The sequence below is a fragment of the Xiphophorus hellerii genome, chromosome 13 (genome assembly GCF_003331165.1).
Source record: "Xiphophorus hellerii strain 12219 chromosome 13, Xiphophorus_hellerii-4.1, whole genome shotgun sequence".
NCBI classification, from domain to species: domain Eukaryota; kingdom Metazoa; phylum Chordata; class Actinopteri; order Cyprinodontiformes; family Poeciliidae; genus Xiphophorus; species Xiphophorus hellerii.
Window position 1 is genome coordinate 6720379 of NC_045684.1, and position 23453 is coordinate 6743831.

Genomic DNA, 23453 nt, shown 5'->3' on the forward strand with positions numbered 1-23453 from the left:
TGCTCCTTAGAGACTACACTGATAACACAGGAACTTACCCTCATGCTACACTATGCAAACGCTCAATCTGCACTGAGGAAAATACACTTACCTCGGTACGTTGAATGGGACATGAAATGGGAGCTGATCCTATTTTCTATGAATAATAAAAATATTACAGCCATCAGAGGAAATGTCACTAAAACGACAATGCCTCTTTTTATTTTCAGTTTATTTGAAATGGGACTGACAAGGTCTCATCTTTATTGAACCTGTTATATTCAAAAGCATCAACACTTTCCTAAAAAACTAACACCCTAAAAAGCACATATACTTTATATATGTAACAGTAGCTAAATTTATTCTTGTTTGGACTTATGTAAAACACATTTTAGACATTTTTTTAGCATTGGTGACAAGATAGGTGCATTTTACATTAGCCTTTATGGCACCAATAGGAAACAATATGACAACAGGTTAATAATTATTTTCCAAAATGGTTGCCTCAGCAGATTAAACAAGTCCTTACTGTATTGTTAAAGTTCTGCACTGATACAAGATTTTTCTAATTTACTTTAGCACTAGCTGTGCTCTAGTTAGCAGCACATATAGATTACTGCTAGCTTGTAAACCACTACAAGTTCAGTTGTCAAATATCTAGTTTACTAAACAAGTGTACAAGCTAGTTTAAAACTAGCTTGCTAGTTTAAAAGTAGCTTGTACTAGCTAGTTAGTGGTTTAACATTATCTTACAAGCTAATGGTTTAGTAGTTTACACCAAGTTGGTGTAAACCACAACAAAGTAGTTGTGATGGTGGTTTACCTCTAGCTTGTAACCACTAGCTTGAGCATTGGTAGCTAATGCTGAAGTGACTTAGCATTAGCTACCAATGCTAATCCGATCTCACCAGGAATAATAAATAAAAATAGTTAGTTTCAGCTTTTATTTTTGTGCTGCTACAGCTAGTAAACTTTATGTTGTTAAAGAAGGAAATGTGATGCTTGGGTAAAGTAACTGTCCACATCCTTCAGCCTTCACTTCCTGCTGTAATGGCCGCTGCTGCTGGCGTGAAAAATAAATGTTGTTTTTAAGCCAGAAGAAAACAGCATTTTTGTTTTTCAGAGGTCAGTAAGGTGTATTTTTCCTTTAAGTACCGCGTGTTGGGAATTAAACTGTGAAGTCTCCTGTTTTAAACGCGCTTTTTGATGACTAAATAATGAACTGTTCACTCTGGTCTTTTCATGTGTTGTGGCTTTGGAAAGGTGTCACATGCAGTACAAGAACAAACTGGTATAACCTTTAGCTCGGTGTTTTCAGGGTTTTTTGTACCAGTTACACGTCCTGCTGTCTGCAGTGTTTCTCTATCTGGTGACAACTGTGAATTTCTCTTTGGAGTCGCAACAAAGAAAAAAATCAGAAAACAAATAATTGGTTAATTTCTTCTTGTTTTTTTGTTTTTTTCCAAGTTTACATTTTTGATAATATCGTTAGAGTAGCTGCTTTACGGACACACAAGCTACTTTCTGCAAAACAGGAAATGTAATTGGTCTAAACACTGTTATGTTAAAAACAAGCAAATAAATGTCAGACGCTAAGGATAAAAAATTGCAAAGCTGTTTTATTTTTTTACAGAATTATTTAAAGCTCTAAGTCTCTTTAAAAATTGTTATAGCTTTAAAGATTACTTTTAAGCTTCTTTAAGAAAAACAAAGTTTAAAGGTAATCTTTTACTGTTTAGCAAACATTTTCTATGAGGTTAAAAATACATTTTGCATAGCAGCTGTTAAACATTACGTAAAATTATAACTAAATATGTTATTTTAATAACTTTTAATGGGCTTTCAGAGTAAAACACTCAGTTTTTATGTTGCAGTTCTGAGCCTGCGGAAGATGAAAAACTTACTTTTTTATGTTTTGTTTTTTCTGCGGTTGTGATTTATTTGCTTACATAACTGTGTGATGCGGTAATCTCTCAGCTGTTGCTTTAATCTGCTGTTTTTTACAGTGGCGGTGATGTGCAGACTGTGTGTCAGTGTGTGAACAGAGCTTCAGTGCAGTGGTCGCAAGTCGTCACGTTAAAACCCGAGGAGTAGATTTACCTCCCTGCCTTCTGTTTCTGTATGAGGCTGCACTTCTGTTTTGTAAAGAAATAAAAACTCCTGTTGGGTCTTAATTTGCTCCCAGTGATTTTTGTTCTTCTTAAACCCGAGGGGTACAAACGTTTTTCCAAGTGGGCCAAAATTGTGGACTCAAAAGTAGGAGCGGTCCAAAAAGGGAAGCTAAGATTGAGCAAATAAAGTAACCAGATATTTGTTGCAATCAAAAGCACAGAAGCAATTTTTACGACAGGAATAAAGAAAATAAAAGGATTACATTTCTGCCAAAAACTCTGAAATTTTGTGATTAATCTCTGAAAAACTCTGACATTTTCTAGAACATTTTTGACATTTGAAATTAAGAAATTTTAAAGTTTATTGTGGAAGAATTCTGATATTAATCTAAAAATTTAATTTATTTTTTTAGCAAATTTCTGAGATTTTTTGCAGAACTTTACTACTTATTAATACTTTAAGTTTGCATGTTTGCTGGATTGACAGAAAGACATTATGTTTTCAGTTTCTTTTAAATTGTTTTATTTATTTTCAGTCATAATAAAAAGATTTACTTCCTTTTAAAACTTTCGCTATATTTAGCCAAATTTAAGAAAGAATTGGACGCAGCTTTTCATAAGAAGTCTGTGGATAAACTTGGTTTAACCTTTTTATTAAAACTAAATAGTTTGTGTTGTACTTTGTATTTCCCTGTTCAGGAAAATCATGTTGGTAACAAAAAGTCTCCATCTGCATTTGTATCATTTCTTAATTGCACTTGTGGGCCACATAAAATTAGCCCAAGGGCCACAAATGGCCTCTGGGCCGCTCTTTGGACACCCCAGTCTCAACCTTCAGTTCGAGGTATTTCTTTTCCGAAATCTCCCTGCAAGTTGCACTTTATTAATATATTTTTTTTTTAGCTCTTGTGCATAAAAATCCAGAGACTTTCTGTTGAAATGAGAAATCTTGCTTTCAAAGATTTGAGTCGTATTTTTTAAATTAAGCTGCTTCTCCGTGGATGTGATTAGTCTGTATTTCCATAATCTGCATGTGTGAGTCATACATGAAAGCTGACAGATGGTTGATGGGTGGAGACAAATTACAACATGCTGCTGCTAACGAAAAGGGGGATTTCAGTGTTTTGCTGGCATATTGATCTGATTTGGGTTTTTGAACGAGCTATGAATTAAAAAAAAAAAAAAAAGGCAACAGGAAACCTTCATGAAGTGGCATCAAAACTTTTTACCTGCTGTGGTGGCGCAGGGGTTAAGTGCTACCCGTATATATGGAGACCTTAGTCCTCGATGCGGCCGTCGCAGGTTCGATTCCCAGCCTGGCGACCTTTGCCTTCTCTCATTGCCCATTTTCCTGTCAAATAAAAGCCACTAGAGCCAACAAAACCTTTAAAAAAAGCTTTTTACCTGCTGGACCAGGCAGGGTTAAAAACTCATATTTAAAAAATAAACAGGTTTAGTACAAACACGTTTTCTCTCTCTGCTGATGGATACAAAAAGTGTGGTTCCCATGGCAACCAGTACTGAAAATAGCGACGTGACAACACCCTACATCGGTGAACTCACGCTTCGGGAAAAGTGATAAAATTTAAGTACGCACTCCAAATGATCAGGGTGGCTTGCAGGTTGTTTCCTGTTTTGCGTTGTTAACTTCATGGTTATCTGTAAGCTTTGTTGGTTTTATTTTTTTATTCTCTTCGATGTTTTGTTTTTCTTCCTTTCTTACAAGCGAATGCTTTACTAGTTTACACCAAGTTGGTGTAAACCACACAATTTGTTTTTTGTTTGCTTGTTTTCTTTTTTCCTGCTGTCTAGTCATTTTTCACTTTTCTGCCTCAAGATTTATATTTACTGGGATTTACTGGAAAAAAGCGTCCGATCCTGGTCGCTATTTTTGCTTCTCTTCCGGTCAGATCTCTGTCTTCAATCAATCAATCAGCCAAGTTTTTGTATCGCACACATAGGCGTAAATCCCGCGGGGGGTTAAGGGGGCCCGGATCCCCCAATCTTAGAAAAGTCTAGAATTGTCCCACCCCCAAAAAAATCATTAAAAAAACGTTTGCATTTAAACAAGATCCATATAAAAAGGCAAAATAAACAAATAATAAAATATATCTGCCATTCATCTAAGAAAAAAAATAAGAATGAATTTTGAGGTTCCCCCCCACCATCGTTAGAACAATGGTTCAGTCCAAATTGTAGGAGGAGCAACAGAGGAGCTAGCTGTTAGCTGCGGCTCTGTAGCACACATAAAAACCCCTCCAGTAAGGAAACACTTAAAGCAAAATACATACAAACCTTTTATTTACTTTCACTGGTCAATAAGAAGAAACACATTAACAATAAAAATCAGACTGCAGTTTGTTATTTCATTATTTTGGCTGAATCATGATAAACAACCTTGTTATGCCTTGGAAATCAAAACTAGCAAAACTGGCTACATTGCTTTCATTGACTTAAGCTTTAGTCAAAGCAAATATCTCAACATATTTAGCCCTTAACTCTTTCGTTAATTAGAGTTTGAAACAGGAGGAGCTGAGAACAGACAGAAAAAAAAGAAAGCTGCCTTTATTTCTCACCGTCTTCAACGTAGAGCCTTTTAAACCCCAAAATAAAATCTGAATATTTTTCTATATAAACCCTGGTGCTTTAAGTGTTGCGTTTAAGTTATGATACTTATCAGATATTAATTTCTATGTACTTGTTGGTTCTCAGCCATCCAGAAAATGGCAAAACTAAAAAAGGTTTAAAAATAAAGCAACTTAACAAGTTACAATTTATATAGCCCATAACTTGTACTGGGAGCCGTTTCAATAAATCAATGTTTATGAGGAATGTTTATTAAATAAAACTTGTTTTTATTTAGAACGTTACATAAAGATGCAGCAGAGATTAGATCAGTCAGACTTAACAAAACTCTTTTTGAATTTTAGTTTTACTTCTCAGTTTGCTTACTGAGAATAAAACATGTCTGATGTGCATTACTAGTCATTTTTGGTCGTGCAGCTGGAATGTGGTTTAAAAACGTTCTAAGCCACATTTTACTTTACATTTCAATGGAACTTTGCCGACTCCCCCAAAATTGCCCTTAAGAAATGTTTCTGTTTATTGTCCCCCCCAAAAATGAGATGGGATTTACGCCGTTGGTCGCACATTTCAGAAACAAGGCAGTTCAAAGTGCTTCACATCATAAAAACACAAAAATGTCATAAAAGACATCACCCAGTGAACAGTTGAGAAAACCAGTAAACATTTTACCAGTTGCCACTGTTGCACATGTTGGCCAAGATTTACACCTGCAACAAATTAGTGGAACAAAATCCAAAACATGAGGAGTTACAAAGGCAAAAACTGGCAAATATGGCTCACCAGAAACCCACAGACTGGTTTGAGCCAATTCGTCTTGGCTTCCCTTGATTAAGGTGAGCGCGTATTGCGCTTACCTTATCTAACACCTTTACAAACGCCTGTGAAGCGACAAAGCTGCCCGAGGGCAGAGCGTTTTAATGAAGGAGATGAAACTCCAGGAAAACCTGAGCAGGTTGCTGATCAGAGCAGTGGAGCGGGTCGGAGAGTTTGAACGTCTTCGGTTACGACAGGATTTAATTCATAAAGGTGGGATCTCTGCTCGGCATGCTCCACTGATGCTGATCGCTCCGGTAGGAAGACGAGAGTTTATGCTTCGCCTTGAGATGACACCCTTCTCATTTTCACAACATGGATCCAAAATACCTGAAGTTTACAAGAAGAAACCTAAATATGACATCCATTTGTTTACATCTGTTTAATATGTTCAGAAAAAACACAAAATCTTACCACGTATATTTGGCCTAGTCTGGTGGAAATATCTGAGTAAACTTGAAATAAAACAAAATTAACGTACAAATAACTTTTCAGCAAGAAACAGGAGCTTGTTTTAAGTCAATAACTCCTTAATATTAATGAAAAAGTTCTAGTTCCTCTGATATATTATTTAACTTATAACAAGACATTTTCCCCACATTATAATTAAAATAATCCAGTACTTTTTCATCAATTATAAGGATTTATTGACTCCAAAAAGCTCTAATATAATGCTGAAAAGCTACTTGTAAGTTAGTTTAATCTTATTTTATGTGTACTAGGATATTTGCACTATATAGTAGAACAAAAATACTTAGTAAGATTTTGTCTTTGCAGTAAAAATACACACTTTAATGAGCAAGAAACGTTGTAAAATTCACAAACGTGACATTTTCACAAAATCTTACCAACAATTTCTAATTTCTGGTGCAAATATCTTCATACACTTGAAATGAGGCAAAACTAACTTACAAATAACTTTTCAGCATTATTACAAGGTTGTGTTTTAAATAAATAATTCCTTAATATTGATGAAAAACTACTTGATTATTTCATATATAATGGAAAATATGTCTGGTTATAAGTGAAAACAATGGAACTAGTAATTTTCTATCAATATTACAGAATAATTTATGTAAAATAAGCTCCTATCTCAGCTAAAAAGTCACTTCTAAGTTGGTTTAGTCTTTTTTCAAGTGTACTAAGATATTTGCAGTAGAAACCAGACCATAAATACTTGATGAGATTTTGAGTTTTTGCAGTGAATAAACCGATGATAATATATTAAAGTATATTCCACCTAAAAAAAGCTCAAAAACGGATGTTATTCTAGCACAGAGGTAAATCTTCTGAAAATATCCCAGATCTTTGATTGATCTAGCATTCACTGCCGTCTAACTCTGACTCTCTGCTTCAATCATTTCATGTTTAATGCAGTCTTTCTCTTCTTTTCCTCCACCGACTTCGGCTGACTTTGACCTTTCCTGCTTTTAGTAAAGCCGAACCTCCTCCACGCTTAATTATGTAGAAAATAGCGCCTTTAAATGTCTAAAAGTAAAAAGCCATCACTTACTGCGCGCAGCCTGTCGTCCTGACACGCAGCTGAGTTAAGATCACACAGCGTGGGAGGATCAGAGAAGAAGTTTGTCTTTTGCACTGCGGACGTCCTTATTTAACGACGAGGAGGCTGATCAATACGACACATAGCTTCAAATCACGGTGCTGCAATACAGTGTTTGGTATGGAGGCACTTTAGCCTCACAGCTGCTAATTAATTGATTTGATTTCTCTAATAAAACCCTTGGATAAAACAACCTTCAGTGAAAACAGGGAGGATAAAACTGGTTAAAACTAGTTGAATGGTCTCCAATAGCTATTTAAGTTATGTAATACAAATGTTGCCATGTAACCTCTGATTGGTCGGTCTTCAGTTGTCATGACGACAATAATAATGTGTTAACATTGTTTCCAAGTAAAGCCGAGTCAAGTTTTGACTTGACTTGGATGCCACAGCATCTAAACTGGACTTTAAACCTTCTGTCAGTGCAATATTGTTTTATTTAGTTTTTTTCGTAAATAGTTTGTGTTACATCGGACGAAACTTTCCAAACAACCTCTAACATCTCTTTTCCAGCCCACGGAGCATTTTCCCTGAAGCCTTGAAGACCAAGATTTTTTCTGTGGGGAAAAATTAGATGTTCTTTTTGTTGAACAATTGTTTTTGCTTTGAAACATCTAGCTAGAAAATCTCTGTCTTATTGGTAAACACTGACCTTAACTTATCTGCAGTGGTTTAGATGTAGTTCTTGGTGCTTTTGAACGGTTTGTTGTGGTCATTCCTGAGAATGTTCACCATTCTTCCATGTTTTCTCCATTTGTCAACATTGGATCATTACTATGCTTCCTTGAGCAGGTTAGAATAAGTGTATGGGTTATATAACATTTGTTAATTAAATTTTTTGCCCCAAAATAATTGTTAGATAATGAGATTTTAGTCTGGTCAGTTCTGCCTTTTGAACTCCTTTCAGAATGAGCTGTTTTAGGGCCTCCTGTCACTTTAAATCCAAATAAGATTCTGCTGGCCACGCCCTCAACGTTTACACTCTTACGTAAAAATGGCGGCAAACAGACGCACAGTTCTCCATCTTTGAAAGGCGGAAGTGTCTAGTAAGTCAATAACAAAACACTTTGTATTTTCCAGAGCTTGTAGCGGTAGAACCAGGGGACCAAACTTGATGGAACTCAGCTTGTGTTGCTAGGAGACGGGCTCAGCTTTGCTGGGGTTGCTAGGTAACGGGCTGGGCTTCGCTGGATTTAGTAGGTAATATTTACTGCGGTAAAGCTAGCCGCCTCTTCGAAAATGACAGTAAAGCCATCCTCGATTTTCACGTGCGCCACGGCACCCTTACGAGCTCCTTTCAGAGTAAAAGCTCACATCCGGTTCATATTTGATTTACTGCAAGTAGATTTCCAGCGACTTCTTGTTTAGACTTTGTATTTATACAGTTGCAAAAAGAAATAATGTACCGGAAATAATTGGGACATTAAGCAATGCTGAACAACTCTCTGTTTCCACTGACTCCTCTTACTTGTGGGTGGCAGAAGGACACCTCTAGAACAAAACCAGCAAACGTCAACCGGATCTGATGTTTAATTTCAAAATAAAAGCTTTTTAAAATGACATGTTTAGAAGTTTAGTTTTGCCAGAGTTGACATACACATTGCTGGAAAAACTCTGTGTTTCCAGTGACTTCTCTCACGACTGCGAGGCAGAGGGACACCTCTACAACACAACCAGCAAACGTCAACCGGATCTGATGTTTAATTTCAAAATAAAAGCCAAGCAATTTAGGGGGTAAAAATAAAAACGTCTTATTTTAATAGGCTTTTATTTTCGGAACTAAACATCATATGTGGTTGACATTTGCTGGTTTTCTCGAGGTCTCCTTCTGCCACCCACAAGTGGGAGGAGTCAGTGGAAACAGAGAGTTATTCAGCATTGCTTAATGTCCCTAATTATTCCCGATACATTATTTCTTTTTGCAACTGCACAAATGCAAAGTCTAAACATGAAGCCGCTGGAAATCTACTTGCAGTAGATCAAACATGAACCGGATGTGCGCTTTTATTGTGAAAACAGCACATAAATGGGGGTACCGTAATGTCTTGATCTGTCGCGCATGTGAATATCGTCTGCGGGCGGCTTTACGAAGAGGTGGCTAGCTTTACCGCAGTTAATATTTACAGTGTCTACTGATTTGTGACGCTACAATCTGGAGTTTTATGAAACGGCTCATCTTCCAAACACCAAAAAACATTAATCTAATGGCAAAAAACAGCAGGGAGGTTTTTAAAGCTGTTTTTAGCAGTAAAAACCAAAAAGGAAATACAAAAACTTTATCTTTACGGCCTTTTAGCCAACTTTGTGTTATCAGAGGTTTTTATTTAGATGATTTCTTGATTCAATAAGCTTGAGAGTAGTAAATAACAATTTCTTTTATAAGTGAAATGATCATTTGAAAGCAGCTTTTCATATTTACCCAGGTTATATTTGTCTGACATAGAAATACATTTTCTACTGTCTCTTTAAAACACTGTCTCGGCTTATTTAAACGTCTATAATCCAGATCTAAATGCACACGGTGTTTCTCCTGATCATGACAAATGACTGCAGTTTGATTTATCCAGAGGGAGAGTTGGGACCAAATGCTTCACTCAGGTCTGTTTATGTTGTGAACCAGCAAAACTAATATACAAACCCTAAAGCTGCAGTTTTTAACTGCATAAACATCATCTGTTTATCGCAGCTGAACCAGACTTTAAATGATTCAGACTGAAAAATGCACATAAACAATGAAACATTCACAGGAATACACTGTATTATTCAAAATCTGTTTGTTTTGTCGTTTGTATTTCTGTCTTGTTGTTGCTTTCTGAATGTCTTTACATTTACAAACAGCTTTGGTCCGCAACTCCGCCGCTTGTAGGAAAGTAAAGTAATGAATGCACGATCGTAAAAAATAAAAATAAAAATACCAATCACCTCCGGTCTGTTCTCCGGATGCACCGCTTCCAGCTGTGTGGAAAAAAAATCTAACAGAATATGATGAGGTAATTTAACTCTAATAAAGTCGGTTTTATTCATCATCAACACAGCAGGAAATAAACCCTGTGATTCCAGGCTTTTTTCTGTCTCTCATTATTCTCACTGATTATTCTAATAAAAATATAAAATGTGATTGACACTAATCTTCCTGCAACAATGTTCACACTATTTATATTTTTATTTAACTCTTACTGGGAGAAAATTGCTCATTTCTTTCAGCTTTTATTTCATGATTGCTTCATTATTCTACGTGAGGATTTAAGCCTTTAAAGCTTTCATAGTAGATTAGTTTAACATTGGATTTATCCTTTTTTTTAGTTTTACATGGCTGTTTTTCCTGGTTATAAATACATACTTATATTCCTAATGCTGCCATTGAGCAACATGCAATAATAAAACTGTTTTCTGCAAGCTAAGACATTTTTAAAAGTTTTCCAGCGTTAAAAATGCTCTTCAAAATGTTTCATGCTCCCCAGTGATTTCTTACTATTGGAAACTAATTGGAAACTAATTCCTATCAGAATGAAAATATGGAAAACTGTTGTATCTAATTGCAGACCCTCAACAGCCAATGCCCTGCATATTTCAGATTATCTAAACTCCAAGACATGTCATTTTATGCCTTAGATAAACATTTTATTGGTGCTGTTGCAGTAATTTACTAGAAAGGGTTAAAAAAATTAAGTTAAGCCCAAAAGAGTGGATTGGGGCAACCAAAAAAAAATATTCTGAAAGTTAAAGTTCTGAAGAAAAAAAGTAACACGTCTAAGAAAATCTTAATTCCAAGGGAAAAAAATCAGAATTCTGAAATTAAAGTTAAAATTCTGAAAACAGTAAGAAGTCTGAGAAATAAATCCTAATTCTGAGAAAAAAAGTCAGAATTCTGATATGTTAAAAAATTTGCGAAAGATTTAGAGTAAAAAAGTCATAATTTTGTGGGGAAAAGAACAAAATTTTTAGATTGAATTCAGAATTATGAGCAAAAACTCCAATTTTATTATTATTAATATTGTTATTATTATTTTCCAATTTTTGCCTTAATCCTCTTCCGTACATTTAGGGTTTCCGTACATTCGGGGTTTCCGTACTTGAGTTTATTTCTGATAGGAAATGCAACAGAAGGTGAAGAGAACATCTTTAATCTGCACTCTGGTTCTGGTTCTGGTTCTGATTAACGGAGTCAAACCCTCACTTCTGTCATTTACACCTTAGGCTGGTTTTGTTTTTTTGTCTCTTGTTTAAGTTTCAGGTAAAGTTAGTTAGTTGAACTCTGACTCCCCCTAGTGTTCATTAACTGCTACTGCCACCACTGTAAGGTTTGTTTTCATACTTTAGTCTCTGACTGGATTAGCCTGACATTAAACCATTTCTTAGCATTTTTAAGGTGACATGGAAAAAAACATTTAAATTATCTTTAAAATAGAACTAGGAAATGTTTTAAATCTTTGTGTATGAGTGACTTCTGGGTTATGTTAAAGATTATAAAGTTTCTCTTTATAATATCTGAATCCTGTCTTTTCTGTTTATATTTTACACCTTAATTGGTTTTCACTCTTTATGATTTGTCCTTTTTTAATTTTTTAAAAATCTTTTTTATTAAAATAATAAAATTTCTCAACTTTCTGTTGAACTTAATTTAGATGTTTTGAGCGTCCGATAGATAATTATATGCTCTGTAATTGTGAGTCTTCATGGCACTCGGCGAATGTTGAGCTGTTTCAAATGTTTGATTTCTTGAAAAACAAACCAACAGGGGACTTAGCTAACCTATAGAGGAAAATTAATCCCATCACCAACTAATTTGGGTCTGAAGAATAAATTTTTCTTTAATTAGAACATTGAAAAGGACATTTTTACAATTAATTTCAAACATGGCAACCACCTTGTTCATCTTGGGCTGTTTAGAGATTTAAAGGGGAAGCAGAACAGAAATAAGTAATAAAATATGATTCCCTTCCGTTTAATCATATTTTAAACCACAAATGGTTCTGGGCCGCACTTTGGACTCTCCTGGATATTTATCTCCATTTTACTCCTGGACTCCCTCAGATAAAAGTTGCGTTAGACCTTTGGCCATAAACTTGTTTTCTGAAACTTTGTTCCCTGTTGGCTAATGATGTACAGAGTGGAGGGATTTTTTTTCTGTCAGGACAAATGATGAACACTTGCTTCTTAATATTTACCCAAAAAGTCACGTCTGTTGGAGTAAATAATGGTCTCATTATAAAAGTTGCCAAATCTCATTGAATCATAAGCATTTTCTTGTGTCAGTGAAATATGGACGCAGAGTTTAAATGAATGAAACTACGTCCCAATTCAATATGCTGCTACAGTTTTATCAGTACAGAATATTACTGATTAAATTTTATACAATCTAACCAGATTGTATAAAATTCAGATAGTATAATAAATCTGTACTGTATTATCAGTACAGAATATTCACACAAAGGTAAAAGTCTTTGGAAACATAATATATATTTTCCTTTCAAAACTTCCAAATGTTTGAAAAACGTTGAAAAATCCAGATGCTACAAAATCAGCAAATTTTGATCCTGTATAATCTTAAATTTTTCTCTTCAGGCATCAACTTAAGAGAACATTGACCTTTTAAATTTGCTTTAAAAGGTTAAGTTGATGCCTGGTTAAATGTTTCCTTAAAGGTTTATTTTTCTTAGCATCTCATGTCTATGTGTACCACTGTACTACGGTCAAAAAGAAGTGCTGAATTAAACAATATTTAAAGGTTTCTAAAAGGAAAACCAAAACAATACTGATCTAATTAAAGGAAGAGACTAAGGAGCACATTGGTGTTTTACATCTATGAAGAAACATCTTCAATTTAAAAGAACAGGCAGCTAAGGTATTACGCTCCCTGTTTAAATTAGTTTTGGGTTTCTTTTTTTGTTTGTTTATTTAGTACTAGATGCATTTCTCAGTAATCTGTGGATACAATAACTGAAATATAACATTTTAGTGTTTCAAATTTCCTTTTAGCAGACTTTCAATAAAAGTCGCTCCCATGAACCAGCAGCTTCTCCCGTTTTTTGTTTAGTTTGCTAACCTGAACTTTGCCGCAGTCAGAACAGGGACGCTGTGGATTCCCAGCGGAAATTCTCCAGGAATTTTCTGGCTAAACAAATTTGTGGATCTCAGCTTCACAGAAATCAGTGTTTGTGTTGGTTAACCTGAACCCACACAAAGTCCTTGGTTTTAAAAGTCAGTCAAACAAACAAAACAAAAAAAGCAAATGATTGCTACACAAACCAGACACTATCATTGCAAAATTTCACACACCTTATCAATAAATAGGAAAAACCCAATTTTAAAAAAAAAGCTGTTCTTACACAACCGTTGGAAAGTCCACAGATTTGTTACCTAATCAGAGTGTATAAAATTCAAGCCGCTCACAGGATGTTCTGCTGCAGCTCCGTCTTCTTGCATCCTTTTTTGACCCGATTGTCTCTGTATTGTCATCATGAACCTGTGGCTCGGCTCGCTGCTGTTTGCTTCGCTGCTTCTGATTGGCTCAGCTCTCTCACCTGAAGAATGCCGGCCGCTGGTCGCACCCGTCTCTCTGGCCGACCCGTCTGTGGTAAACACTTCCTCTCATTCATTCCCCGTCTGTTTCAGTGAGATGATGCGTTTGCTCCTTTATTACCTGGATTTACTCATTTAGCTCCTGCTGCAGCAGTAATGTGTGTCGTTACCGTTTCTGTTTGCTTTTTACATCTTCATGGCAAAGAATTGTAGTTTTATGTTGTGATTCCTGTCACTATTTGCTTTTCCGTTGCATAATTTTTCGATATAAAGTTTTGTCGCTAGGATGAAGTCATTTTTCAGCTGTATCCAAAGTTGGTTTATTTCACAAAACTGCAACGGAAACACTTTTATCGCATCATACAAGTCACATGATCAACAACCAGATGTTGCCACGGCGCAAGCCAGGAAGAAGAAAACAACAGGAAGTAGATGGAGGATGAACAAACAATTTGGAACAAACTTCCAGAAAACTGTAAAACATCTGAAACACTGACTTCTTTTAAATCTCGACTAAAAACCCACCTGTTTAGGATTGTATTTGAAATGTAATCAATTACAAATTTATTGATGGAACCTGACTTAATGCTGTGTTTTGACTGTTGATTCTATATTGCATTGTGTTTCTGTGTTTGTAATGATGTAAAGCACTTTGAAATGTCTTGCTGCTGAAATGTGCTATAGAAGAGAAAGAAGAAGATGATGGCGCGCCATGTTATTTAATGATTTATCGCATGAAGAAACTTATTCAATTGTGATTCTAATTGCATTTCTTGGAAAAAACCCAGTGGTGAAATTGTGTTTTTTCTTTTATACAATCCAGTCACAAAATGAGCATTAGCGCTTTGTGAAACATTTGTCCAAACAGGATTTTAATAAGAACATCTTTGTTAAAATCTTCTACTGCAAACCTTTACCTGATGTTCTGAAACTAGAAAAAGAACGTATTCATATCCAAATTGTACTTTGGATATAAATAACCAAACAATAATTTGGTTATTCAGATAACCAAATGGTAAAGTATCTTGGTTAGCTAGTTAGCTACAAAGCTAACCAGCTAGGTAGCTAAACAGGTAGCTAACCTGGATAACATAACAAATATTTAACATAAAATCAGTTATTTCTTCATATCTCAAACACTTTCATGTTCTGACAAGTAACCAGCTTCCTGTTTGTGTGCAGATCTATGGAAAAGTAAATTTCCTCGCAGGCTACACGGATCACGACTTTCATAATGCGATGCTGAAGTTAACCGAAAGCTCCTGGGTGAACATTACAAAGTCGCCGGCAGGCAACAATGAGATTATCACGATTCAAGGGAGCAATATGTGAGTTTGCAGTAAATACACACATCTGCTACATGTATAGAAAGAAAAGCAAAACTCAACATCAAAGAATTATATTTGAATTATATAATAATTATATGAAAACACCAGCCAGTTTTTGTCAATAAGTTCATGTTTTTTTGTACGTTTTTGTACTTCCATTTGAATCTTTACTGCTTCTAAAAACGACACGAGTGTTTAGAAAAACCACACGGCTGTTCTTGAAATAAATTTATGTTTTTTGGCGTCTGGACTATGAGCCAAAACATCAAAAATCTCCAGAATGTAACGCCACAAAACAGCAGGCACTGCCTCTGACCTAGTAACCCCAGTGAAGCGTTTCCTAGCAACCCAAGCCGAGGCCGGCCCGTCACCTAGCAACCCACGCTGGGTTCCGGCACGTTTACTGAGCTGGGGGTGTTTTATTTTGTCACTGCACGAAGTGATCCTCATTGCTCATTAACCTTTATTTTTATAATAATTTATAAGATTAAAGATGTTATCAAACTGTACAAAACTATATTCCTTTTTTTTTTTTTTTTTTTTGAGAAGCAGTCTTTAAATCACATACTATCTTTATGATTACAGTGACACGCAAAATGAAAAAAGAGAAAGAATAGTCTCCCTGAAAGTTTTTTTTTTTTTTTAGCACAAAACGAATTAGTTGATGGTACAAATCCAGAACAGATTGTTACCGATTTATGGGCTGTACAATGGCTGCTGGAAAAGACAAGCGTTTCATTGTTGACTCACCATGTAGAAACCATTTGCTATGTCCCAGTTGGTTGTAAACATTGAGTTGGGGGCGTGGCCTGCAGCACTTTATTTGGATTTAAAGTGACAGAGACACTAAAACAGCTCATTCTGAAAGGAGATCGAGACACACAGGAATGAACTGACCAGACTAAAATGTCATCCCAGAACGATTTTGTGTAAAAATGGTAATGAACATGTTAGAGACAATAGACTTATCCTAATCTGTTTAAGGAAGCACAATAGTTCAGCTTTAAGGTTGTGAACTCGCCTTTTTCCTAGAAATGGAACCTGCTTGAAAAACTCCCAGAAGATGAAGATAGAGGGCGACACCATAACGTCCTCCTGTAAGTTTCCCAAAGCGATCTGACAAAAAGAGTCAAAATCCTGCAGGAGAGGTCAGCCGATAGCTTCCAATTAAAAACACAAACCATTTGAGGACTGGATTTTACATCTGTTTCTTTTTCTTTCTTTTTTTTTATTTAATTGTGCTTATGAACACTCCACATTTTCTCAGTTTTAATTATCTTTTTCCAGATTTTTCACCTAAATTTCTATTAATGTCCTTTTTTAAATCATATTGATAATGTGCAACAGAGTATTAGGGCCATGCTAAGAAAGTAAAAATATTAAGATTATTTTTATTATAACTCATAATTACATTACGATTTTATTCTTGAAATATTTTATTCTTATTTTAATCTTATATTATTTAGATTTTACTTTTGTAATGTCATGACTTTATGCTTGTAATTTTATTACTTTATTCTTGTAAAACTACAAGTTTAATCTTGCAATATTTTGAATTTATTCTCGTAACATTATGACTTTATTCTCATAATTTTATTACTTGATTTTCATATTTATTTTTGCCAAATAAATATGAAAATATATATTAAAATACTTATGAATAAATATGAAAATTAAGATCCATGCCACTGGATCTTAATACTCCGTTGGAATGATGTCAGGTCTCTGGTTTGACTAAATTATTATTTTTTTCATTAATTCTAATTAATTTCAGGTGTTCAAAACATTTTCCAGATGATAATCTTGTGTTTTTTCCGCTTTTCTCTGTGTTTATTCCAGATCTTAACATGACCGCTGTGTCTCATGTGCTGCCGAGCTGCGACGGCTGTTTGGTCTTGATGATAAACAGCACTGCCAAAAACGTCGAAATTCTCCTTCGGCTATTTAAACTCGGCAACGCAAACATCCAGAACGAAGTCACCGCTCGTTCTCTTTACTTTCTAGGTGAGAACAAATCAGTCGCATGGATACATTTTCTTGGTTTTCTTCCAAACTGTAAATTGATTCATTTCTATAATTTGTTTTCCAGACAGAGGATCGGCCGTGTCGGAGTCTGACATGGAGCGTTTTAAGAAGCAGGCGAGCTGCTTGGGCTTCTCTGGAGAACCAGACTTCCTCCACAAGCCTGAGAAAAGTGCGAACAGCTTTGAGGTTTTTCTGCTCTAACAGTTTAATGTGCTGAGGTTTTCATTTTCTCTTGTCTGTTTCTGCAGGTTTTTGCAAAGAGGAGGAGAGCATCCATTTGCCAAATTCCTTTTAGTCATTCTGCATCTAATTTGCACAATGACTAAAATGTTTTTTTCTTGTGCAACATGTAGTCTTAAAGCTGCAAAGACAATAAAACTGATCAATAAATATTGACTTTTTGTGTTAACCCACAAAAGATTGGTGACGATTGGAGAAGGCGGATATAAAGAAGAGCCAAAATGCCAACAGCAACAAACAGACGTTAAAAGAACGATAATCCCAAACAAGACAAAGACGTCAATGTAAATAACAGAGAACCAGAACAATGGACCTTACCAGAGGCGCCGCTTTTCATTGGCTGATGCCCATTCTACGTGGTCACGTGCGCGGCCGTCTCACAAACACACTTAGCTTCCCGTTAGCTAAGTACAGCATAATGGCAGAACTGATACAATTTCTACACCTTGAAGCCTGTCTGCTACACAGTCTTACGTTAGCTAAACAGATCAATATGCAATGTGTACTGTATCTGATGTACACTAAAGATTTTATTTTAGCAGAAAAGGCTTTGGACTAAACTGTTACTCGTGTTAGCCACGTTAGCACCAAGTACAGTGTATCAGGCCTAGGCACACTCAAACATTTGCCAACAAACCACAGGAATCACCCACTGATTTCAAAAGTAACCTAGAAAACGATGAATGCCCGACTTACCCAGCCTTGCAAGAACAACAGGCATCAGTGATCTTTGTCCACAGCTATGTTAATGTAGAGGGTGTGTGGATCTGCCGTTTTCCTCATCGAGCGAAAGCATTTTGCTGTGACGTGCACAATGTTGGAGGCATCGCGTGACTCAAACACCTTGATCTCATCCAAAAAAGATGACATGAACTTCTTAGTTCCTCTGTCCATTGTAGTAGCTGATATAGTGTGAAAATCCGGTAGAAATGATTCACTAATTCAGTCAGAAATACACTGCAGAGAATCAGTCGAAGTGGAAGACGCCATGTTTACATAGAAACAACTTGGGAGGCTTTGTTTGTGAGACTTGAGGCCACGTGGGATTTTGTAGGTCGGTTGTGGGCGGAGCTTGGTAAAGTCCATATGAAGAGATGAACAGAAACAAGACTGGATGAAAAACAGAGAAATAAGAAAAGGTCAGACATGGAAAACAGATGAAGCAGGAGAAAACAAAGAAAAACAAAAATGTTAATAAATGAAGCATGAATGGAATAATTCAGATACATAAAGGAATAAGAAACCTGCACTGTAAAACATCTGAAGGTGGTTTAACTTGAAACTTGCTGCCTTGAAAATCCTACTTAAGTCAGCAAGACAGTTGATTTAACGAGAGACAAGTTGTCTAAACATTGATTTTAAAGTTCATTAATCTTGAATTGAGTTTTAACTTAATGCTGCAAAAAAATATTTCACAATATGCCAGAAAAGAAACTATTATTTTCACTCACAACATCAAGTTAAAATAACAACTTATTTTACTTCAGAATAATTTAAATTCTTGTTTCAAATTTCTGACCCAATAATTAATCTTATTAAACATCCCAATGAATTCAGCTCAGGAACATTTAGTGTGACCAGGACGTTAAAATAAACATTTACCTCAATAACAGATCAATGTAACGCACTTCCATCTCAGGACACAAAAACAAGCCGCTAAGCATTCTGGGAAATAGTTCCCACTCCTGTCTTTCTTTTCTTTCAGTTTTTAAGTGCTAACCTAAAAACTAGTTTATTCACCTCTTGGAGGTTTGACAAAATGACACTTGATCATCTGTTTCTCTGGTTTAAGGCTTCATGTTGATGTTAGAAGTTTTTCTGTGCCTGTAGTTTAAACACGTTTCCATTGGTGAATAAAAAGGTTAAATAAAAGGATGAGTCGGAGATAAGTCGGCCTCTGAACACACATTATTTTTGGACTGTGGGCCCCCGCAGCAGCTGAGGCCCAGCTCATTATAAATGGACCGGCCTCAGTGACTGTGCGTCACTGTTGGGTCTGGAAGCAGGATGATGGCTGCAGCAAAGCTTGCGCTGCTGCTGTTTGCAGCGATCGGCTGCAATGCAGCACCGGCTGCAGACGAGTGCCGGGTTCTGGCCAAACGGCTGCCCAGTAAAAACCTGCATGAGGTGAGTCTGGTTCTGGTCCGCATGCTAACGTAGATCACCAGGATGAGACATTTTAAAACGTTTCACTGCAGAAAAATTTAATCTTACCAAGAATGTTTTGTCCAGTTCCTAATGCAAATGTCTTAGTACACTCAAAAAAGTAGCAGACAAAAGTAACTTAGAAGAGATGGGAGTTTGTTTTAAGCTAGTAATTCCTTAATATTGGTGAGAAAAGTTCTAGTTCCACTGGCAGATTATTTCACTTGGGAAAAATGTTTTAAGTGAAATAACTAGTGGAACTAGAATCGAGCTCTTATTTCTTACTAAAAATTTACTTGTTAGTTTTGTCTTATTTCTAGTGCACAAAGATATTTGAACTAAAAACTGGATCAAGATTACAAGATTTTGTGTTTTTGCAGTGTTTAATCATGTCAATTTGTACATTTTACTCACTGCAAAAACTCAAAATCACAAGTATTTTTAGTCTCGTTTCTACTTTAAATATCTTGATACACTTGAAATAAGAAGGCTAATTTAGAAGTAGCTTTTCCAAAAGATTTAAGAACTTTAAGCCAATAATTCTTTAATATTGGTGAAAAAGTAGTCGTTTTGGTGGCAGATTATTTCACATATAACACGAGAGAAATGTCTTGTTTTAAATTAAATAATCTGTAGTACTTTTTATCAATTTTCTAGAAGTACTTATTTAAAATAAGCCTATATCTTTCTGAAAAGTTACCTGTAAGTAGGTTTGTCTAATTTCTAGTGTACTAAGATATTTGTTCTAGAAACAAAACATAAAATACTTAAGAGTTTGTGTTTTTTGTAGCCCTGATTAAATGTCCTGCAGATTTTGCAGTGATTTACTCTAAAAGTCAGATTACCAGTAACACAGCAGTTCAATCTGCTTCAAAACATTTTGTTAATAATTGCTTGATCTCTAACTGTTAATCAAACATTCCCTCTTTTCTGTGTTTCTGCAGATTTACGGTGAATGGGTTCTGGTCTGGTCCGTCAGTGACTTTCACGTTGGCCAAAGTTTACTGGGAAATTTAACCAGTTCCCACGTTGAGTTCAAACTCGTTGCTGACAACAAAACAATCGAGTACAACGAGAAGAACAAATTCTCGTAAGTTTTAACATTAATAAAACCTTTAAATCCCTCAGAAACTGAAGTTAAATTAAAGCTACACTGTAAAAACACAAAAATCTCACCAAGTATTTTTGGTGCAAATATCATAGGACACTTAAATAAGACAAAACTGACTAAAAAGTAACTTTTCAGCAAAATACCGGAAGTTGTTTTAAGTCTAGAATTCCTTCATGGAAAAGTATTACTTTCACTGGCAGATTATTTCATTTATAACTTAAGGAAAAATGTCTTTTTATAAGTGAAATAATCTGCCAGCGGAACTAGAACTGGTTGCTAGGTGACGAGCTGGGCTTGGCTAGGGTTGCTAGGTAACGGCTCAGTGCTGGTTTATTGTGAAATAAATGAAAAAATCTTCTAGTGAAACTTTTTTAAAAATCATAATTAATGAATTATTGACTCAAAACAAGCTCCTATATCTCGCTAAAAAGTGAATTGTAGTTTAATTTAAGTGCACTAAGACATTTGCACTAGAAACTAGATAAAAAATGCTTGGTAAGATCCTGTGTTTTTGCAGTGGAAACAATAGATTAGAATGTGATGTTGCAATAAAAAAGTTGTAAAGGAGATGCCTTGAGTTGATTCAATAAGTCTTTTTTGAGAGGTTAAAGTTCAGCAGACTGCTGGTGTCGTTTCTAATCCGTTGCATCGACTTCTAGCGACCGCTGCACCTCCTACTTTATCAACCTGACGGTTCCCTCCGGCGACGCTGAACACCACACGCTGGCCATTCAGTCCATCAGTAAGCTGCACACAAACATAAACACAAAACAGGACAGATATGTTAATTGTGAATATTTTTAGTGAGTCAGTCTAAAGAAAAAACAAGACAGAGTCGACACAAAGCAGCAGGAGATAAAGAAAACTGGGGCTGTAACTAGTGATTATATTTTTAGTAATCAATTAATCTATTGATTACTCTGATGATTAATTGGTTTATTGGATTAAAAAATTCTACAGATTTTTTTATTTGACCACTTTAACCACTAGATATGTACTGAAGATGAAAATAAAAAAATAATTAAATTCTTTTTCTAAATGAGAAAATACATTTTTATTGCTTGAAATTCAATAAAGTTAGCAAGTAAAGCTAAAACTAAACCAGTTGAGGAATTTTGGCTAAATGTATGTATTTTTTGTACAGTTTTGGTTTAATTACGGCTCTGGGTATTTAGTTTTTTTCAGTAAGTAGTCTCTTTTGAGCCTGTATACTCCAGTTAACAATTAATCGATTACTAAATTAGTTAATTCAATAATCAATTAATCACGATTAATCAGATTAATCATTTCAGGCCTAATGGAAATAAGTAAAACCAGGTGAAAAATCAAACATAACTTCTTTAGAACAAACTAACAATCATTTGACTGTCACACAATAAAGCCTCATTTATAACATGGGAAAATCCCTTAAAAGTGAAATAATGTTCCAGTGGAAGTATTTATAAAATAAGCTCTTACCTGTTGCTTAAGAGTGACTTGTAAGTTCATTTTGTCATATTTCAAGAGTACAAAGATATTTGCACCATAAATATTCATATTTTTGGTGTGTATTTGGTGTTTTGTGCCTTTGCTTTGCTTGGTTCAGTGTAACCAGCTGAATTTGTGCATTTTTGTTTATCAGGACTGGAGAAGGACGGAGTGGAAATCAACTACAACGACACCGGAGACGTTGAATTTTACGAGAGCTGCGACGACTGTCTGCTGATGACCTTCAAAAGTTCAAGAATGAAATTCCTGCTTAGCTACAGTAAAACAGACACTCACTCACTTTAATAAATTCACTAAGGATCATTTATGTAATGATTTATTATTCGGGACGTCTTGTTGAAGTGATGTTGTTTTGTTTGTGAATCAGGGCGGGAGGGTTCGCACCGGGACGTGGAGCGACACAGAGCCGCCCACGACGACCACAAGAAACTGGCCGAGTGTCTGGGAGTCCCACACGACAAACCGTACACCTACGACGGAGTGGCAGGTCTGCCGCTGTAAACAAAAACACCAGGACGCCACCAACAACGCCAGATAATTTATCATTCATCTTTTATTTCCCGCAACAGATTTCTGTCACAAGAAGTCCGCTCCAGAAGCAAATGCCGACGGGTCCTGAGTGGAGTGAGGAGGAAGAGTCGACTTCCATGAGGATTAAAACACATTTAAAAACTATTAGAAAGGCTTCAGGTGTGAATTTAACCGTTTTTGTTGACTTTTAAATTAAAATTAAATAATGGTGGACAGCTGCAAACGTTATTTTCAAGCTGCAAACGGTTAAGGATTTATTTTTTTTGCTGCTTACATTCAGTTTTTTTTTCTCTGCTTTTACGGTGAAACTAATCTGAAAACTCATCAGTAAAATCTCATCTTTCATTTGGCGGCAGTGGAGGCTCAAAATGTAAACCAGAAAAACTAAATAAAGTGTTGAAAGCAGCTGGTAATCCTTAAATAAAGATTTGAATTTGGTTTATTTTCCCTTTATTGCATCATTTCACTTTTAAAGTATCTCTATTTTAGGGAAATCACATTGTTTTGTTACTTGTAAAGTTTATAACTCATAAAAAAGATTAAAAACACTAATGAACCTAGAAAAACTACTGTGACAGCGCCACCTTGTGGTTGTTTAGCGCAAGCCATTGCTGTACTGATGTGTTTTTTAAATAACTTTGTCAGCTAATCTCCTTAGATGTTAGTTTTTTAATAATTAGTATAATTAAATAAATTTGGATGCAGTGTAAAACCAGTAGCACATAATTTGGACGTATGCAATTTTATTTAAATCTGTCTGGATTCAGATTTTACTGTAATGATTTGTTTAGATTTCTGGACATGAATTGTGTTTGTCTTCCAGCTGAATAAGTAGCAAAGGTGCTACTTAAATTAACTGAATTGGACTGGATTAACTAAAAACCGGACTGATAAAAACTGAACCCCTGATGTCTGTTTGAGTGCAGACAGAAGATCTGCTTCTGTTTTATCTCCGTTTCCAGACACAAAACAAACAGGAGTTTTCTGTTTGTTTTGTGTCTGACCTCGCTCTG

At 35.6% G+C, this 23453-nt stretch overlaps 2 protein-coding genes and 1 long non-coding RNA gene across 3 annotated transcripts; 2 read left to right on the plus strand and 1 right to left on the minus strand.

The window, feature by feature from the left end:
- Positions 1–919: 919 nt before the first annotated feature.
- Positions 920–13485, minus strand: LOC116731728 (uncharacterized). The gene is made up of 2 exons (XR_004341614.1): positions 13411–13485; positions 920–3441 (listed from the first exon to the last, which is right to left on the minus strand). It is a non-coding gene; the product is annotated as an uncharacterized LOC116731728 (long non-coding RNA).
- On the plus strand, positions 13435–17319 carry LOC116731727 (uncharacterized). Its single transcript, XM_032581557.1, has 6 exons — positions 13435–13627; positions 14755–14900; positions 15933–15997; positions 16740–16904; positions 16990–17094; positions 17174–17319. The coding sequence occupies exons 1-6, from the start codon at positions 13511–13513 to the stop codon at positions 17218–17220; spliced, it is 645 nt and encodes a 214-aa protein (XP_032437448.1). The 5' UTR covers positions 13435–13510; the 3' UTR covers positions 17221–17319.
- Positions 17320–19060: 1741 nt separating this feature from the next.
- Positions 19061–22878, plus strand: LOC116730649 (saxitoxin and tetrodotoxin-binding protein 1-like). The gene is made up of 6 exons (XM_032580007.1): positions 19061–19292; positions 20255–20400; positions 21081–21163; positions 22043–22168; positions 22277–22396; positions 22479–22878. Exons 1-6 carry the CDS (start codon positions 19173–19175, stop codon positions 22526–22528), a joined length of 645 nt encoding a protein of 214 aa, XP_032435898.1. The 5' UTR covers positions 19061–19172; the 3' UTR covers positions 22529–22878.
- Positions 22879–23453: the final 575 nt, after the last annotated feature.

What these genes read in the sequence shown, in the direction of transcription:
- LOC116731727 (XM_032581557.1), top strand. Translation starts at nt 13,511, where the DNA reads ATGAACCTGTGGCTCGGCTCGCTGCTGTTTGCTTCGCTGCTTCTGATT. An exon ending in ACGATTCAAGGGAGCAATAT is followed by an intron (nt 14,901 to 15,932) that starts GTGAGTTTGCAG and finishes CCTTTTTCCTAG; the next exon opens with AAATGGAACCTGCTTGAAAA. An exon ending in CGACACCATAACGTCCTCCT is followed by an intron (nt 15,998 to 16,739) that starts GTAAGTTTCCCA and finishes TGTTTATTCCAG; the next exon opens with ATCTTAACATGACCGCTGTG.
- LOC116730649 (XM_032580007.1), top strand. Translation starts at nt 19,173, where the DNA reads ATGATGGCTGCAGCAAAGCTTGCGCTGCTGCTGTTTGCAGCGATCGGC. An exon ending in GAAATTCCTGCTTAGCTACA is followed by an intron (nt 22,169 to 22,276) that starts GTAAAACAGACA and finishes TTTGTGAATCAG; the next exon opens with GGCGGGAGGGTTCGCACCGG. An exon ending in CACCTACGACGGAGTGGCAG is followed by an intron (nt 22,397 to 22,478) that starts GTCTGCCGCTGT and finishes TTCCCGCAACAG; the next exon opens with ATTTCTGTCACAAGAAGTCC.